This window comes from Oncorhynchus mykiss, chromosome 6 (assembly GCF_013265735.2).
Source record: "Oncorhynchus mykiss isolate Arlee chromosome 6, USDA_OmykA_1.1, whole genome shotgun sequence".
NCBI lineage: Eukaryota > Metazoa > Chordata > Actinopteri > Salmoniformes > Salmonidae > Oncorhynchus > Oncorhynchus mykiss.
Window position 1 is genome coordinate 1,959,124 of NC_048570.1, and position 20,024 is coordinate 1,979,147.

At 44.8% G+C, this 20,024-nt stretch overlaps 1 protein-coding gene across 2 annotated transcripts; it reads right to left on the bottom strand.

The window, feature by feature from the left end:
* Positions 1 to 169: 169 nt before the first annotated feature.
* LOC110525143 (E3 SUMO-protein ligase PIAS2) lies at positions 170 to 19,689 on the bottom strand. 2 transcript variants are annotated; one of them, XM_036979194.1, is made up of 13 exons: positions 19,424 to 19,689; positions 14,292 to 14,708; positions 13,867 to 13,954; positions 13,218 to 13,268; positions 13,015 to 13,105; positions 10,406 to 10,540; positions 10,164 to 10,269; positions 9,979 to 10,052; positions 9,145 to 9,305; positions 8,687 to 8,820; positions 3,405 to 3,585; positions 3,128 to 3,270; positions 170 to 2,907 (listed from the first exon to the last, which is right to left on the bottom strand). In XM_036979194.1, the coding sequence occupies exons 2-13, from the start codon at positions 14,401 to 14,403 to the stop codon at positions 2,672 to 2,674; spliced, it is 1,512 nt and encodes a 503-aa protein (XP_036835089.1). In that variant the 5' UTR covers positions 14,404 to 14,708; positions 19,424 to 19,689; the 3' UTR covers positions 170 to 2,671. The 2 variants fall into 2 exon arrangements, with proteins under 2 accessions (XP_036835089.1, XP_036835088.1); XM_036979193.1 differs by having other exon boundaries at positions 14,277 to 14,708.
* Positions 19,690 to 20,024: the final 335 nt, after the last annotated feature.

Below are 20,024 nucleotides of genomic sequence, written 5' to 3' on the forward strand. Positions count from 1 at the left end.
AGAAAGACTGATTCTAACATGTATTGACTCAGGGGTAAAAATTATTTTTGTATTTCATTTTCAATAAATTTGCACAAATGTTTAAAAATATGTTTTCACTGACATGAATGGGGTATTGTGTGTAGATGGGTGGGTGGGTGGGGGGGACATCAATTGAATCCATTCTGAATTTAGGCTGTAACATAATATTTAATAAATCAATGGGGGTATAAATACTCCGAATGTACCGTACAATGGGGTTTTACATTGTGTTGCTCCTTGAACCCTTAATTAGTTAGTAAAACAACAATGAGCTGCCTTGGGATGACTCCTCCTAGGTACTGACACACAACCATTTCAAACAATACACACCGTCAACCATAGTCCCACTTCCTGCTTCCATGTCAGTTCATCCAATAGAAAAGGCAATCTTCTGTTCCTCATTACCTCAGGTCAACGTGGAGCCTGCGGGTGAGGCGGCCGCCTCAGGTCAACGTGGAGCCTGCGGGTGAGGCGGCCGCCTCAGGTCAACGTGGAGCCTGCGGGTGAGGCGGCCGCCTCAGGTCAACGTGGAGCCTGCGGGTGAGGCGGCCGCCTCAGGTCAACGTGGAGCCTGCGGGTGAGGCGGCCGCCTCAGGTCAACGTGGAGCCTGCGGGTGAGGCGGCCGCCTCAGGTCAACGTGGAGCCTGCGGGTGAGGCGGCCGCCTCAGGTCAACGTGGAGCCTGCGGGTGAGGCGGCCGCCTCAGGTCAACGTGGAGCCTGCGGGTGAGGCGGCCGCCTCAGGTCAACGTGGAGCCTGCGGGTGAGGCGGCCGCCTCAGGTCAACGTGGAGCCTGCGGGTGAGGCGGCCGCCTCAGGTCAACGTGGAGCCTGCGGGTGAGGCGGCCGCCTCAGGTCAACGTGGAGCCTGCGGGTGAGGCGGCCGCCTCAGGTCAACGTGGAGCCTGCGGGTGAGGCGGCCGCCTCAGGTCAACGTGGAGCCTGCGGGTGAGGCGGCCGCCTCAGGTCAACGTGGAGCCTGCGGGTGAGGCGGCCGCCTCAGGTCAACGTGGAGCCTGCGGGTGAGGCGGCCGCCTCAGGTCAACGTGGAGCCTGCGGGTGAGGCGGCCGCCTCAGGTCAACGTGGAGCCTGCGGGTGAGGCGGCCGCCTCAGGTCAACGTGGAGTCTGCGGGTGAGGCGGCCGCCTCAGGTCAACGTGGAGTCTGCGGGTGAGGCGGCCGCCTCAGGTCAACGTGGAGTCTGCGGGTGAGGCGGCCGCCTCAGGTCAACGTGGAGTCTGCGGGTGAGGCGGCCGCCTCAGGTCAACGTGGAGTCTGCGGGTGAGGCGGCCGCCTCAGGTCAACGTGGAGTCTGCGGGTGAGGCGGCCGCCTCAGGTCAACGTGGAGTCTGCGGGTGAGGCGGCCGCCTCAGGTCAACGTGGAGTCTGCGGGTGAGGCGGCCGCCTCAGGTCAACGTGGAGTCTGCGGGTGAGGCGGCCGCCTCAGGTCAACGTGGAGTCTGCGGGTGAGGCGGCCGCCTCAGGTCAACGTGGAGTCTGCGGGTGAGGCGGCCGCCTCAGGTCAACGTGGAGTCTGCGGGTGAGGCGGCCGCCTCAGGTCAACGTGGAGTCTGCGGGTGAGGCGGCCGCCTCAGGTCAACGTGGAGTCTGCGGGTGAGGCGGCCGCCTCAGGTCAACGTGGAGCCTGCGGGTGAGGCGGCCGCCTCAGGTCAACGTGGAGCCTGCGGGTGAGGCGGCCGCCTCAGGTCAACGTGGAGCCTGCGGGTGAGGCGGCCGCCTCAGGTCAACGTGGAGCCTGCGGGTGAGGCGGCCGCCTCAGGTCAACGTGGAGTCTGCGGGTGAGGCGGCCGCCTCAGGTCAACGTGGAGTCTGCAGGTGAGGCGGCCGCCTCAGGTCAACGTGGAGTCTGCGGGTGAGGCGGCCGCCTCAGGTCAACGTGGAGCCTGCGGGTGGGGCGGCCGCCTCAGGTCAACGTGGAGTCTAGGTGTGGGGCGGCCGCCTCAGGTCAACGTGGAGTCTAGGTGTGGGGCGGCCGCCTCAGGTCAACGTGGAGTCTGCGGGTGAGGCGGCCACCTCAGGTCAACGTGGAGTCTAGGTGTGGGGCCTCTAATTTTCTTATCCTTTCATCAACTCTGACCTACAAAGCAAGGGTCTGGCGAAAGGAATGTATCTTTACTGTCCCAGTGGTGAAGACCACAGTCTGTCCCAGTGGTGAAGACCACAGTCTGTCCCAGTGGTGAAGACCACAGTCTGTCCCAGTGGTGAAGACCACAGTCTGTCCCAGTGGTGAAGACCACAGTCTGTCCCAGTGGTGAAGACCACAGTCTGTCCCAGTGGTGAAGACCACAGTCTGTCCCAGTGGTGAAGACCACAGTCTGTCCCAGTGGTGAAGACCACAGTCTGTCCCAGTGGTGAAGACCACCGTCTGTCCCAGTGGTGAAGACCACAGTCTGTCCCAGTGGTGAAGACCACAGTCTGTCCCAGTGGTGAAGGCCTATGGACATGATGCCATTTCTGATGCAGACTTTATTACATATATAGTGCACTATTTTCTGCTTTACGGCCAAAAGTAGTGCACTATATAGGGATTATGATTCCATTTCAGGACACAGCCAATTGAAGGCTTCTGATAGAAGGCTCCTGTGAGTGACAAGACAAATCAGTCCAATGAGCTCACAGGGACCAGAGAATTAGTCCAATGAGATGATGTCTGAGATGCTGTTGGACCCTACCCCTCCCCCGGTAATAACCCCAGTTTGGTAAGAAGAGGTGGAGAAGAGGTGGGAACTGGTGTCGTATTGGCTAGAAGAGGACACCAGGCCGGCGCTAGTGGTGGCACCCTGCAGGCTGCTGGTCAGGCTATCCAGGAACATGGGAGCTCTGTAATGCTGCGGGTCACCTTGGATCAGCGAGAACAGATCCAGACCTAGGTGAGAGGGGGGCGGAAAAGATCGTTTCACACTCCTCCTCTGAACTCACAAGCTACATCGCAGACACGGGCTATTACCAGACATTTAGACAAAGCACGTCATTGTTTGATCGGCAGGACAAAAGAGGTCAAAGCTCCAACAAGATTTGCCAGAAATACTGGTCGCAGGATTCACGTCACCGCATATTCCCTCCCGATTACGGAAACAAAGACTTACCCTGCATGTCCGTAGGGACGGTGGACAGGGTGGAGTGGTGGAAGGGGACTGTATAGTCGGCCAGTGAGTTCGTCAGGTAGGATGATGTGTCCAGGGCATGTACGTTTGGCAGGCACACCGTCGACGGCTGATAGGACAACACTCTGAGGATTAGAAACAGTCGAGAGATCTGAGTCAGACAGCTTCATCACGTGGTTGATTTAAGGGGTCAATATGACCTCCAATCAAACACTAATTAAGTTACACCACACTAGTTACAATACTACACACTACTCACCCCTTGGCGTGCACCTCCTCGGTCTTGGACATGTAGAGGCATCGCTTCTTGAGTGGCGGGTCAGGGTCCTCCTCCTCCTCCTCGTCCTCTGACGAGCTCTCTAGGGTCAGGTCGATCACATCTGCCTTCTTATTGGTCGAGCTGGGCTCTCTGTGGGGAGGGACCACCGCACACTGACGTGCTGGGGGGAGGGGAGGGGGGGGACGAGATGAGATTATGGTTTGAAATGTATTAATCAACGGGTTAAACTGTCGGTAAGAAATTCTGCAATTCTATATGTGGTGTGTTAAGTGACTCAACATGCTCTGGGAGAATTCCACAGGAAGACGCAGTACTCTAACCCCGCCTTCTAACCACAGAAATGTGAATACATTGTGGCAGTTGTTAACCATGTGTAAATCCCCAATACTGTGCGTTATATTACCGATATGAAGCCAAAACAGAGGTGGTGCCGTACTAAGACGGTTCAAATCTGTGGGACACCCATTGGACATTTCCCCAGTACACACGTGCCCATTATATACACACTTCATAGAAGTCAGCAGGATGAAGGCACCCCGTGTGTGTGTGTGTCTATGTCATTAGACATGCACATGTCTGAGGAGTGGGCATGTATGTTTATTTTTGTGCTACGGCCTAATATTTACTGTTGCTACGGTTACGCCTATTGGGAATGTTCTAGAACATTACACATTTAGGTCAATAGACACCATTAGACATGCACCTGTCTGGGGAGTGTTAAGGTTCTGATGTTTATACGCCGGAATGTGAAACCGAACTAACATGAGTGCACGGCAGAAAGATAATGGTGGCTAAATGCCAGAGGGGACGAATCATTAACATCAAGAGGAGTTACTGTGTGTGATGGGAGAATGAAACCTGTTTAAGAAGTGTCAAGGCTGGATAGGCAATTACTTCATTAACCAGCTCAGCTTAAATTACTTTAGTGTGTGTGTGTGTATATAATAAAGAAATATACTATATTACTTTAGTATATTATATTACTTTAGTATATTATATTACTTTAGTATATTATTTTAGTATATTTGAACGCTGAGGCGCCAGTTATTGAAATATTATTGACTGAATATTTCCACAACGCACCTTACTGCGAAACCCGCCAAAAATGGTGTTCCTAATCTCTCTCTTTGCGATGGGTATTCCTCAACCTATCAGGATAAGATAGCTGTGACATTGTATTGCCAAGAAGGATGGGGAAGTCCCAGGGGTGTTTTTCCTTCGGTCATTGTTTTGAGAGACAAAGAAAAACAGCAGATTACAGAGTAGAGGCATGGGTTGGTCCAAATTCACCTCGCCACCCTAGCTCCATGGCGAGCGCTAGATTGGTAGCTGTAAGTGAATCCCTAATGCTGTTCGCTGAGGCAATGAGCCGGGTGAGTGGCAGGGCAGCATTGACTGTGATTAAAAATCACCAGAACTCAGTGGCTACAGCCCTACAATAGATAAAAACATAGCTAAATAACAGTGAATTAAAAATGTGTCCCATCCATCTCTGTGCAGCTGGCTAGCAGGACGTTAATTCACGGTCTCCAAGGCTAATTATTTGCTGCAGTTTATCCTCCCATCATCTACACCTCTGCTGTTTTCAACCAAGATCTCAGCGATCACTGCCTCATTGCCTGCATCCGTAATGGGTCAGCGATCAAACGACCTCCACTCATCACTGTAAAACGCTCCCTGAAACACTTCAGCGAGCAGGCCTTTCTAATCGACCTGGCCGGGGTATCCTGGAAGGATATTGATCTCATCCCGTCAGTAGAGGATGCCTGGATATTTTTTTTTAAATGCCTTCCTAACCATCTTAAATAAACATGCCCCACTCAAGAAATTTAGAACCAGGAACAGATATAGCCCTTGGTTCTCCCCAGACCTGACTGCCCTTAACCAACACAAAAACATCCTATGGCGTTCTGCATTAGCATCGAACAGCCCCCGTGATATGCAGCTGTTCAGGGAAGCTAGAAACCATTATACACAGGCAGTTAGAAAAGCCAAGGCTAGCTTTTTCAAGCAGAAATTTGCTTCCTGCAACACTACCTCAAAAAAGTTCTGGGACACTGTAAAGTCCATGGAGAATAAGAACACCTCCTCCCAGCTGCCCACTGCACTGAAGATAGGAAACACTGTCACCACTGATAAATCCACCATAATTGAGAATTTCAATAAGCATTTTTCTACGCCTGGCCATGCTTTCCACCTGGCTACTCCTACCCCGGTCAACAGCACTGCACCCCCCACAACAACTCGCCCAAGCCTTCCCCATTTCTCCTTCTCCCAAATCTGCTCAGCTGATGTTCTGAATGAGCTGCAAAATCTGGACCCCTACAAATCAGCCGGGCTAGACAATCTGGACCCTTTCTTTCTAAAAATTATCTGCCAAAATTGTTGCCACCCCTATTACTAGCCTGTTCAACCTCTCGTGTCGTCTGAGATTCCCAAAGATTGGAAAGCAGCTGCGGTCATCCCCCTCTTCAAAGGGGGTGACACTCTAGACCCAAACTGCTACAGACCTATATCTATCCTACCATGCCTTTCTAAGGTCTTCAAAAGCCAAGTCAACAAACAGATTACCGACCATTTTGAATCTCACCATACCTTCTCTGCTATGCAATCTGGTTTCAGAGCTGGTCATGGGTGCACCTCAGCCACGCTCAAGGTCCTAAATGATATCTTAACCGCCATCGATAAGAAACATTACTGTGCAGCCGTATTCATTGATCTGGCCAAGGCTTTCGACTGTGTCAATCACCACATCCTCATCGGCAGACTCGACAGCCTTGGTTTCTCAAATGATTGCCTCGCCTGGTTCACCAACTACTTCTCTGATAGAGTTCAGTGTGTCAAATCGGAGGGTCTGCTGTCCGGACCTCTGGCAGTCTCTATGGGGGTGCCACAGGGTTCAATTCTTGGACCGACTCTCTTCTCTGTATACATCAATGAGGTCGCTCTTGCTGCTGGTGAGTCTCTGATACACCTCTACGCAGACGACACCATTCTGTATACTTCTGACCCTTCTTTAGACACTGTTAACAACCCTCCAGGCAAGCTTCAATGCCATTCAACTCTCCTTCCGTGGCCTCCAATTGCTCTTAAATACAAGTAAAACTAAATGCATGCTCTTCAACCGATCGCTACCTGTACCTACCCGCTTGTCCAACATTACTACTCTGGACGGCTCTGACTTAGAATAAGTGGACAACTACAAATACTTAGGTGTCTGGTTAGACTGTAAACTCTCCTTCCAGACCCATATCAAACATCTCCAATCCAAAGTTAAATCTAGAATTGGCTTCCTATTTCGCAACAAAACATCCTTCACTCATGCTGCCAAACATACCCTTGTAAAACTGACCATCCTACCAATCCTCGACTTTGGCGATGTCATTTACAAAATAGCCTCCAATACCCTACTCAACAAATTGGATGCAGTCTATCACAGTGCAATCCGTTTTGTCACCAAAGCCCCATATACTACCCACCATTGCGACCTGTACGCTCTCGTTGGCTGGCCCTCGCTTCATACTCGTCGCCAAACCCACTGGCTCCATGTCATCTACAAGACCCTGCTAGGTAAAGTCCCCCCTTATCTCAGCTCGCTGGTCACCATAGCATCTCCCACCTGTAGCACACGCTCCAGCAGGTATATCTCTCTAGTCACCCCCAAAACCAATTCTTTCTTTGGCCGCCTCTCCTTCCAGTTCTCTGCTGCCAATGACTGGAACGAACTACAAAAATCTCTGAAACTGGAAACACTTATCTCCCTCACTAGCTTTAAGCACCAACTGTCAGAGCAGCTCACAAATTACTGCACCTATACATAGCCCATCTATAATTTAGCCCAAACAACTACCTCTTTCCCTACTGTATTTTATTTATTTATTTATTTTGCACCCCATTATTTTTATTTCTACTTTGCACATTCTCCCATTGCAAATCTACCATTCCAGTGTTTTACTTGCTATATTGTATTTACTTTGCCACCATGGCCTTTTTGCCTTTACCTCCCTTATCTCACCTCATTTGCTCACATCGTATATAGACAGACTTGTTTATACTGTATTATTGACTATGTTTGTTTTACTCCATGTGTAACTCTGTGTCGTATGTGTCGAACTGCTTTGCTTTATCTTGGCCAGGTCGCAATTGTAAATGAGAACTTGTTCTCAACTTGCCTACCTGGTTAAATAAAGGTGAAATAAATAAATAAAAATCATCAGAGTGAGTCAACACCAAACAGCAACAAAGTAACCAAACTCAGGTGTCGACCTAGTTTAGACAAACTGGTATTAGACTAGTAGGCTTCTGCGTTGCAGTTTAGACAAACTGGTATTAGACTAGTAGGCTTCTGCGTTGCAGCTTAGACTTTGTGAGAAAGGGTGTGGTGACCGCTGTGTGATTTGGTGCCATTATTGACAACGGATTAACATTGGAGAAGGTGGCGGACAGGTCAATCACTTGAAAATCAGATCTCAGAAACAGTAAATCCTGTCCTTATGAAATAAGTGTTCCTGAAAAGCTTCCCCGAATACAAAGTACAACAGGTTTCCTTAACACCCTACCGCACAGTACGCGTCACCACGGCGACAACACCCTACTGCACAGTATGTTCCAAACATATTACTCACTATATGACTGCTGCAGGGATCAAATGAACCCAAACGTAAAGGAGGCTCCGCACTGAGAACCTATCAAATGAACCCAAACGTAAAGGAGGCTCCGCACTAAGAACCTCCTATCAAATGAACCCAAACGTAAAGGAGGCTCCGCACTAAGAACCTCCTATCAAATGAACCCAAACGTAAAGGAGGCTCCGCACTGAGAGCCTCCTATCAAATGAACCCAAACGTAAAGGAGGCTCCGCACTGAGAACCTCCTATCAAATGAACCCAAACGTAAAGGAGGCTCCGCACTAAGAACCTCCTATCAAATGAACCCAAACGTAAAGGAGGCTCCGCACTGAGAACCTATCAAATGAACCCAAACGTAAAGGAGGCTCCGCACTGAGAACCTATCAAATGAACAGAGGCTCCGCACTAGGAACAGCACATCTTATCGACACTTGAAGTCAAATATCGATATAATATAGTCCAATAATTATAACTGATGCGTACCTACAGACCCCCCCCCCCCCATCACTAGTAGATAACCTGTAGATATTTACAGCAGTGACAGGCTCATTGTAAAGGCTGAAACACATGGATACCGCCATCCAATGATTAATTGTTATTCCCGATTCTATGAATATATACATCTGGACTTACGTTCTATTTTTGGGATACAGGTTGAGGACACACTGAGGGCCTCTTTCCTTGGTCTCATGGGGCACCAGGTCCCGTCCTCCTGGAACTTGATCTCATCCACATCGGAACAGTCGTTCAGAATCTCCATGAACAACCTGACAGACAGGAAGGACAGAGTTCCATGTTCCAACAACCTTCCGTTTGACATTCCATAGAACACTACAGTTCTACACCTTTCAGAGCTGTTTTTGAACCTCGGCTAAAACACGTTAAAATATCATTGCCGCGACGATAACCAGCCTGTAAAAATCATTTTATTTTTATTATCATTTTATTGAAATAAAATGTATCTAATGAGAAGTCTAACAGTAGTTTTCCCCTCGCCAACCTGTCGATGAGGAGGCTCTGGTAGCAGCCTTTTTCTCAGACAGGACAGACCCAGGTATTATGATGATAATTATTAGGAGAGAGGAACCAACCCGTCAATGATCAGGCTCTCGTAGGGGGCCTTCTTGTCACAGACAGGACAGACCCAGGTGGGCTTCTTCTCATTCATCTGCAGGTAGAGGGCTGCGTCGAAACACTGCAGGTGGGAACAGGTGAGAGCTCGACACGGCACAGTCAGACGCATCTTACCCAGCTGGAGAGATATGGGAGAGGGAGACGAGAGATGAGGGAGGGGAGAGATGAGGGAGGGGAGAGATGAGGATAGTGAAAGAAGTAGAAGGAGAGTTAATAAATCAGTAAATCTTTCTGCAATTAAATGATATGCTGCCTGTGACTGGAACGAATTGCAAAAATCGCTGAAGTTGGAGACTTTTATCTCCCTCACCAACTTCAAACATCTGCTATCTGGGCAGCTAACCGATCGCTGCAGCTGTACATAGTCTATCGGTAAATAGCCCACCCATTTTCACCTACCTCATCCCCATACTGTTTTTATTTATTTACTTTTCTGCTCTTTTGCACACCAATATCTCTACCTGTACATGACCATCTGATCATTTATCACTCCAGTGTTAATCTGCAAAATTGTAATTATTCGCCTACCTCCTCATGCCTTTTGCACACATTGTATATAGACTCCCCCTTTGTTTTCTACTGTGTTATTGACTTGTTAATTGTTTACTCCATGTGTAACTCTGTGTTGTCTGCTCATACTGCTATGCTTTATCTTGGCCAGGTCGCAGTTGCAAATGAGAACTTGTTCTCAACTAGCCTACCTGGTTAAATAAAGGTGAAATAAAAAAAATAAAAAATAAAAATATCAAACTGACTATCAGATGCACTTGTTTCCAGCAGGTTTTACTTACAGGGCACATGAGAGACACTCTCAGACTGGTTGTAGCAATCTCACTGTCAGGGTCTGCTGTCAGCTTCTCTTTTACTGCAAGAGGAAGATATCAGGGGCATTTACAGATTAAACATGGTAACGTGTGGAAGCAAGCGTGTATGAGCACAAGCGTGTGACCATATGAGCATGTGTGTGTGCGCTTACTCAGCGCTCTGGAGTGGTCTGGATTTCTGATGCCCTTCATCCTGAGCCTCTGCAGCAGTAGAGGTGAGGTGAGCTGTCTCACCAGGTACACCAACACAGAGTACGTCTGAAACAAGTCAGGAATTGAATTATACGTCTCTGCTTGAACAACATCAGGCCGATGACGGCTATAATGCAGAAAGTTTCCACTACTATAAATAAAATAATGAAGAGTACGTTGATCCGCAACGTTAGTTGCTTACCTTTCCGATTTCAGGTGCCCACGTTATAGAGATCTGATTGGGTACTGCAGAGGACAATCTGACCAATGAGGTGATGTTTAGAGGTCTTCCTGGTCTCTTCTGTTCCACTCCATTCTTAGGGGGAGGGGCATAACCCTAAAAACAAAACATGACAGCATCACCAACTTCTCCATCAAGTTCATTCCTGTAAAAAAGTTGAGCTTATGCTGCAACCGTTAGTGGTAGATGGTGTGGTGCAACGACAGAATGCCACCATCACAAGAGGGAGTTAGAACGCTGATCTATCAGTCGTCCAAACTGTGGAAATTAATGGAGGTGTGAATGCTTTAGTCTGACAATCTCTCCTCTCTGCCACTAGAGTTCTGCATCAGCAAAATAATGTATTAGCTGGCGGCGGTCCTGGAGTTGAGGGAACTTGGGTAAATACAAAACGGCTCAATTACACTTGATATGTGGACGGACATTTGTTTTTTTTAAAGTGGGCAGTGGGCTTTTGGTTTCTCTCCCTCTAAAAACAGAAATAAAATCACTGTAAATAACAAACGGGCTTTATTCGCCACAGAGTGGATTAGTGAGTCTATATAAAAAAGGGGAGTTTCTGAAACACGGAGTCCTTATTTGGCGACGTTAGGCTACTGATAGATGATGTGGTCAGTCAGAGTTGAGTTCTATTGTAAAGTTTAGCCCAATGGTCAAAAAAAAAGGGGCAAGCTTTCAATGTATTCCATACTTGAGTACTCTAAAATGTAAATTTCTAACTCAATATCATAGACCAGATTTACCCCAACGAAAAAAATGCATTAACCCGTATATATGAATTATTAACCCTGCATTGTAAATTGTATAAAAACCCCTTAGATATTAATATAGAGTCCACTAAATTGTTTTTAAATCTACAAAGGCATTTATTGATCTGCCAGTATTTTCCATATAGATTCCGGTAAACTCTGATGTTTCCAACCAACATTCATTATTGGATTATTTACCGTGGAAACCACAAGTTAGTATTAAAAATTAAACTTATTTCTCCGTGGCTTTTGTGGAGATCAGACCGTTTTCATTTGCAGGAATTTGTGCATTTTTTACCAAATGCAAGTCAGAACAAATACTTCTCACTTTAATAATATCCCTGTTATATTTAAATACACATGTATGTAGAGGGTTAACTTTCTTCACTAGTTATTTTTTTGGAAGCATTTTGAAAACATGTTTTCAAACACTTTTTTCATTAAGTTTGGCAGGCCGTGAACAATTGCAGACAATGTTTCCACTCTGAGAACAGTAAATTAATAATTAATATATTCATTCAATACATTGGAATACAAAAGAAGCCATCCACCCTTGATGGGCTATCAGCAGGACAATAGACTTGATTCATTTAGGGACTTTAAAATGTATTAAACGGATTTTTCAGAGGCATGTCACTCCAACCATCTCTTTGCATAGCCCACCACATGCACCGTTTTCTAACCTCATCTGGATGGACCCATAACGAATTACTGTGGGAATAAACATCAATGAATGACAGAAATATTAGAATAAAGTAGGCTAATGAAGGCAACAAATCGTTGCTTACTGAAACACCCAAAGTCATCCAATTGTTACAAAAGGATTTAAAGCAATAACCAACCCGCGTGTGGTCAACTATTTCAGCACCGTTTCGCACTGCTCTGAGACAAGCATGGGGACTGGTCTTGATAAATCAATTAGATTTTTATTTTCACGGAATCTCCGTTTGGGTATTGGTTAGACTAGAATTAGGGTGTGGAAATGTTAGGATCATTTTGCTCTTCACTCAGTCACTTAATAACCTAGGCCTCCTCCTGACCAGCCACATTGTACAGCGCCATATTGACCTAATGAAAACCCTGAGGCCTACATAGGCTACTGTAAAATGCATTTGTTGGTCTTGGAATAGAAACACCACAATATTAATAATTTAATTAAGCAACATTTCTAACATTATAAACACAACGAATACAATAATTTAAAAATAAATTATCAATCCCACAGTCTGTTCTAACAAAAAGACGATTTAAAGTCTCACAGCAAATATTAAAAACAGTCAATATTAATTGTTAACAGTATTAATTGTTTAATTAAAGGTTCCCGGTGTGATTTTTTTTATATAACTAAAATGCTTGACTGTATTTAAAGATATGGATGACTTGTATGCTTTATGTAGCCTTATAAAGCAGGCCTTTATGCCAATAAGTAAGTTACGCTATAACAGCTACAGTGAACAGGACTCTTAAACCTACAGCACCAAGCCATGTCAATAACGTCACTTCTCAAAGATGCCCTCCGGTGGTGGCAACAGCTGACAGTTAAATAACGTGCAATTCTACAGCACCATGCAAGCTGTATGATGCAACTTTTTTTAGAGAAACATTATGTTAATGTTTTTTTTTTAAAGTTACTTTATGTTATTCATATAACCGCATAGAAATAAAATAATGTTTATGAATTATATCAGGGCCCATATTCACAAATAGTCTCACAATAGACAGTGCTGATCTAGGATCCGTTTTGCTGTTTAGATTATAATGAACAAGATAACATGGACAGAAGAGACCTGGTCCTAGATCAGTTGAGAAACCAGTACATACCGGAAGGGGGAACAGCTTCCCATTGACTTTAATGCAGAGACTGTTTGGGTAGTTGTCTTCTTGGGGACAACTGGTTTCTGAAAGACAGAACCTAAAAAGGGAGCAGAAAGACAAACATTTCCCAGAAAGCAGTTTTAGTATATCTGTTCCTGGTGCTCGAGGCGTCTACATGCGCACTGAAACCACATTCATTACATTCTCACCTCAGTTGTATCTGAACCATATAGTCTCTTCTGCCGCCTGGTAAAAAGTCCCTTTAAGAAAGAACCAATACAATTAGAAACAGAACTAGGAGTATAGCAGGGTAAGAGTAGAGTAGGAGTATAGCAAGGTAGGAGGTTAGCGTGGTAGGAATAGAGCAGGGTATTGGTAGAGCAGGGTAGGAGTAGAGCAGGGTAGGAGTATAGCAGGGTAGGAGTATAGCAGGGTAGGAGTAGAGCAGGAGTATAGCAAGGTAGGAGGTTAGCGGGGTAGGAGTAGAGCAAGGTACGCTAGAGTAGGAGTATAGCAAGGTAGGAGTATAGCAAGGTAGGAGTATAGCAGGAGTGTAGCAGGGTACACTAGAGTAGGAGTATAGCAGGGTAGGAGTAGAGCAGGGTAGGGTAGGAGTAGAGCAGGGTAGGAGTGGAGCAAGGTAGGAAGTTAGCGGGGTAGGAGTAGAGCAGGGTACACTAGAGTAGGAGTATAGCAAGGTAGGAGTATAGCAGGAGTATAGCAGGGTAGGAGTAGAGCAGGGTGTAGCAGGGTAGGAGTAGAGCAGGGTAGGAGTAGAGCAGGGTACGCTAGAGTAGGGTGTAGCAGGGTAGGAGTAGAGCAGGGCATAGTTTTATAGTGAAATAGAGGAGGCCATACCTGGAGATGCACACCTCCCTGACTTGTTGAGGCGTCAAGGCGAAGATGAAGTACTTATCTTGGTTGTATCTCTGAACACCACTGGCTCCTAATAAAGACGTCAGATTGTGACAAGATGCAAAAAAAAAAAAAAAACATTCAGACACTTCATTGCAGTCTTTGGTCAGTAATGTCAAGCCTGGCCAGTATCCAGATTACCAGAAATCTATTAATGATATTGACAACAACAATCACTCGACCTATGACAGGATGGTTTCACACTCAAAAAAAATGGAATAGACAACAAGAAAGGGACAGATTGTGACCAACATGAACAAACGACACCCAATCAGACTCTAGCAGTAAATCATTCACGTCACCAGAAACATAAAGCCCAGTAATATGGCAGAGGTCCACCTAGATTGATTTACCAGAGACACACTGACCCAAGCTGGAGGGTTTGACGAGGATATCCAACACGTCGTAGAATGGGAGAGACTTCATCTGGATGTCTGGGTGGACTGGAGGGATGAGAGGGGCGGGCTGCTGGAGGTTCATCCTCAACTCCTTATTGGTCTCCTCGTCAAGCACCAGCGAATCACCAGACAAGACCAGTGAATCAGAGACCAGGTCAGAGTCCAGGGTCACAACTCACCAAGATAAAACCTCCCTCTGCCTAGAAGAATGTTGACTTGATGGACGCTAAGTCAGGGAGACTACTGTCTACCGCCTTGCGATGGCACAGGTGATTCAATTCCTTGATAGTGGGCTGGACTGCAGAAGGCGTTCTTTAGGGGGTGCTTGCGTCCGCTCGTGTTTTTTAACACTTGTAGCTACGACACTCCGAAACTGGATACCATGCTCTGGAAGACATGAGGATACACATGTCAATATAAGGCAGCAATGTTCATCTGTTTAAACAGTGTAAAGAATGACGAGGCTAGTCGTCTGTTTAAACAGTGTAAAGAATGATGAGGCTAGTCGTCTGTTTAAACAGTGTAAAGAATGATGAGGCTAGTCATCTGTTTAAACAGTGTAAAGAATGATGAGGCTAGTCGTCTGTTTAAACAGTGTAAAGAATGATGAGGCTAGTCGTCTGTTTGAACAGTAAAGAATGATGAGGCTAGTCGTCTGTTTGAACAGTAAAGAATGACGAGGCTAGTCGTCTGTTTGAACAGTAAAGAATGATGAGGCTAGTCGTCTGTTTAAACAGTGTAAAGAATGACGAGGCTAGTCGTCTGTCTAAACAGTGTAAAGAATGATGAGGCTAGTCGTCTGTTTAAACAGTGTAAAGAATGATGAGGCTAGTCGTCTGTTTAAACAGTGTAAAGAATGATGAGGCTAGTCGTCTGTTTAAACAGTGTAAAGAATGACGAGGCTAGTCGTCTGTTTAAACAGTGTAAAGAATGACGAGGCTAGTCGTCTGTTTAAACAGTGTAAAGAATGACGAGGCTAGTCGTCTGTTTAAACAGTGTAAAGAATGACGAGGCTAGTCGTCTGTTTAAACAGTGTAAAGAATGACGAGGCTAGTCGTCTGTTTAAACAGTGTAAAGAATGACGAGGCTAGTCGTCTGTTTAAACAGTGTAAAGAATGACGAGGCTAGTCGTCTGTTTAAACAGTGTAAAGAATGACGAGGCTAGTCGTCTGTTTAAACAGTGTAAAGAATGACGAGGCTAGTCGTCTGTTTAAACAGTGTAAAGAATGACGAGGCTAGTCGTCTGTTTAAACAGTGTAAAGAATGATGAGGCTAGTCGTCTGTTTAAACAGTGTAAAGAATGACGAGGCTAGTCGTCTGTTTAAACAGTGTAAAGAATGATGAGGCTAGTCGTCTGTTTAAACAGTGTAAAGAATGATGAGGCTAGTCGTCTGTTTAAACAGTGTAAAGAATGATGAGGCTAGTCGTCTGTTTGAACAGTAAAGAATGATGAGGCTAGTCGTCTGTTTAAACAGTGTAAAGAATGATGAGGCTAGTCGTCTGTTTAAACAGTGTAAAGAATGATGAGGCTAGTCGTCTGTTTGAACAGTAAAGAATGATGAGGCTAGTCGTCTGTTTAAACAGTGTAAAGAATGATGAGGCTAGTCGTCTGTTTAAACAGTGTAAAGAATGACGAGGCTAGTCGTCTGTTTGAACAGTAAAGAATGACGAGGCTAGTCGTCTGTTTAAACAGTGTAAAGAATGACGAGGCTAGTCGTCTGTTTAAACAGTGTAAAGAATGACGAGGCTAGTCGTCTGTTTAAACAGTGTAAAGAATGACGAGGCTAGTCGTCTGTTTAAACAGTGTAAAGAATGACGAGGCTAGTCGTCTGTTTAAACAGTGTAAAGAATGACGAGGCTAGTCGTCTGTTTAAACAGTGTAAAGAATGACGAGGCTAGTCGTCTGTTTAAACAGTGTAAAGAATGACGAGGCTAGTCGTCTGTTTAAACAGTGTAAAGAATGACGAGGCTAGTCGTCTGTTTAAACAGTGTAAAGAATGACGAGGCTAGTCGTCTGTTTAAACAGTGTAAAGAATGACGAGGCTAGTCGTCTGTTTAAACAGTGTAAAGAATGATGAGGCTAGTCGTCTGTTTAAACAGTGTAAAGAATGACGAGGCTAGTCGTCTGTTTAAACAGTGTAAAGAATGATGAGGCTAGTCGTCTGTTTAAACAGTGTAAAGAATGACGAGGCTAGTCGTCTGTTTAAACAGTGTAAAGAATGACGAGGCTAGTCGTCTGTTTAAACAGTGTAAAGAATGATGAGGCTAGTCTTCTGTTTAAACAGTGTATATGGGCCATGCTTGAGCACTGTTATGCGTGTACTTCCTTTTTTCCCCCCTTACAATCCTTATTATATGTGACCGCTAAGTATCTAAAATTGTTGAGAATAAGGTCAGAGCCATTAGACCAGATCAAACTCCAACCCTGTTCCTGGAGAGGTACTCTCCTGTAGTTTCACACTCCAACCCTAATCTAGCACACATGATTCTAATAATTAGCTGGTCGATAAACTGAATCAAGTTAGTCACAACTGGGGTTGGAGCAAAAACCCACAGCAGGGTACCTCTCCAGGAACAGGGTTGGAGCCCTGTCCTAACAACTGTGATCAACTCAGCTAGCAAACCTAGCAAGACCAATAACGCATCTGGGGTGTATTCATTACTCCTATTGTTGCAAAACATTTCGCAACAGAAACAGTTTACGGCAAACGCTGTCGAGTTCCATTTTGTTCTTAAAACAGAAGTTGTAGTTCAGTGGTGTCTCCTTTTAACCCTTTGACACGTACGATCACATGTTTGTGATCATGTTTTTTTTGTGATCAACTATGTGATTGGTACAGTAGCAACAAAAAAAACACACATAAGCAGCGACCTAACAGCTAGACTTGTTTACAATGTACCACATCTCTAGTGAGCACAAGGGACTAATGTAATGTTGTTTAAAAAAATAAATGTCAGCTAAACTAACAGCAGCTACATTCTTTATGATGGCAGCCATGTTTGTTTTAATTTAACAAGCGAAAACTCCCTAATCCATTCACTATAATGCCGCATTCAAAACAACCTCCGACTTCTGAGAATAAACTGGGGAAATCTATTTGAAAGGTCGTCCAGCTTGGAATTCAAACGTTCTAGAGCTCCGACCTGAAGGATGCCATGATCTAACCTTTTATTTTTCAGAGTTCCCGGATTTAAGAATACACGGGGGGCAAACACAGAAGTTCATAAATTTAAGAATAAAACCCTTGGAAATAGATACCTGGGCTCCATGTCTGAAATAAAACAGAATCAAGGTCAAATAACTTTTGTTATTCCATGATTTGTAACGCAATCTCGCAGGTCAGTTTTATCATTTGGCTAGGGAAAACACGATTTTACTATTTCAACAACCTTTAGCCTAATGTGTAGAATAATGTAGACTAAAGAGCACAATTTAGGTTGTTACATTACATCGACTTTTTACAGGAATATACTGTATAGTTAGTAATAGTTGAAGTTTCTATTTGTGAACACGTTTTGGAAGGAGAACGGTAACTGGTCCACCCACGTAACATCCCGTAGATGGCGCCAACGCATAAACCTAGATCATTCTGTCTAGCTCCATTGTTTAAGATAATGTTACCGTAAACCTCGCTTCACTCATACCACGGTCTCTGCATACAATATAGCTGATTACACGCACCATTCAATCTGATCAAACGACCTCACTTTGTTGCTTACAGGACTTCATCCTCATTATCCTCGACCAGGCTAAAACCTCTCCAAACCATAATACCAACCGCGTTGGGTGACACATCTTCCTCACTAGGTGACGACGCAGTGGTGATAAATTAAATTCATTTTAAAAATGTTGAACTAGTATTTAGGATGTCAGCCTTTTCCGGATTATGTAATACATGCTCATACTCCGCTCACTTTTTTAATGCCACTATTGTATCAAATCCACCGGATTTAAGGCCTCAGGTTTTACCGCTCTCACACAGACAACCCCTCAGACAGGCTAATACCAAAGCCTCTTTCAGATAATAGATATAATAATTACACAATAATACTATAGATAATCACTGCTACAGGAAGACAGTTTAATAAAGCCTCATGAAGCAGACTACGGTATTGATACGTTGAGCAGCATTGAATCCCGGTACCGCGTGTAGAAACGAATCACCCTGTCAGGACCGTAAATAACATTTCGAATTTACGCGGGACGAGCTTAAGAAAATAAAAATACTGGATGAAGTCGGGATTTCACTCCAATTTAGGAGCATGGAAGAAGAGATCATTTATAGACATAAGCAAGTTTGTGGCACATACTTTGCAGACAATTCAGATTGGCAACGCATGGAAACCATACAATTAAAAATATTCTACAAACTTCAATTTATGAACCTAACAGCCTTTTAGGTAACGTTAAAGCGATGAGTAAACTGTTTTTATTTTATTTTTATTTGCAAAACGTTTCGCAACAGAAAAGGTGTAATACATACACCTGACTCGATTGGTGGCTAGTTAAACGTTGGCTAGCTCGCTAACTAGCTGCTATACAAGTTAGCTTTCATGTAGCTAACTAAAGTACCTTATATCGATTATTATATTACAGTAATGTTTACAAAAATGTAAATAGTGGCGGCCTGAAAACTTGTCTACAAGCTAAAAAATCCCCTGGAAGTACCCGGCCTTATTTTATACCCATGTGTAGTTAGCCAACAGCTGTCCGTATCTAGCTATGCTAATACTATGCTATGCTAATACTATGCTAGTCCACACATTTTGAATGTTAATATAGGTAACAGATAACATGCGGCCTGTTATATGCAGTAAAACAGTGTTTAACTATATTAGCTAGTTAATAAAACTATATAGTGACTTTGCCCTTTACTAACCCGATGGCTAATTGTTCGGAAGCGGCATGTTAACTAGGTAAAACAACAGACATGCCTCATTCCACAGTTTATACATGTTTCCCCCCACCCCTGCTACATAAAAGAAAGTCCAGCGCCTGTAAAACCTTAAACGGACACGAAACATTTATTTAAAAAACAAAATAGCGAAATCAACCCTTGTGCAGCAGCCTATGATTATATATATATATATATTTTGCCTACCCGTAGCGCCTTAAATTCCGCCACTTTCTCGTCCGTCGGACCGGAGACCTCCACGTCATGTGACCAGGGGGGTGGGGGGGTTTCTTCTTCTTCTTCTTCTTCTTCTTCTTCTTCTATGGGGTTTAACGGCGGTTGGAAGCCAATGTTAATGGTTGCATTACCTCCACCAGCTGGAACCTGGGGGGATTAAATAAGAAAACTAAAATTGCAGTCCAAACTGCACACCCTATCTCCTCAGCCCTCAAATTAAGTGGACACTACTGATGACGTCTGACGAGTATACACTTGCAAGGCAAGGGGGGAGAGGAAGGAATTGTTTTTTTTAAAATGGATCCCCCTTGCCCGGAAATTCGTCACTAGTTCATTCCGCAATGATTGTGTTTTCAGGTAGCTTGTGGACGCTTTATATGCGTTGCTGTCAAGTATGATTAATATATAAGTATTAATATACACCTACTGTATGATAGCTAGTAAATGTATTAGCTAACTAACGTTAGCCTGCCTACTGTATGATAACTAGTACATTTATTAGCTAGCTAATGTTAGCCTGCCCAGCTGGAACTTCTGAGGAAGGAAAATGTTTTATTTCTACAATTTCCAA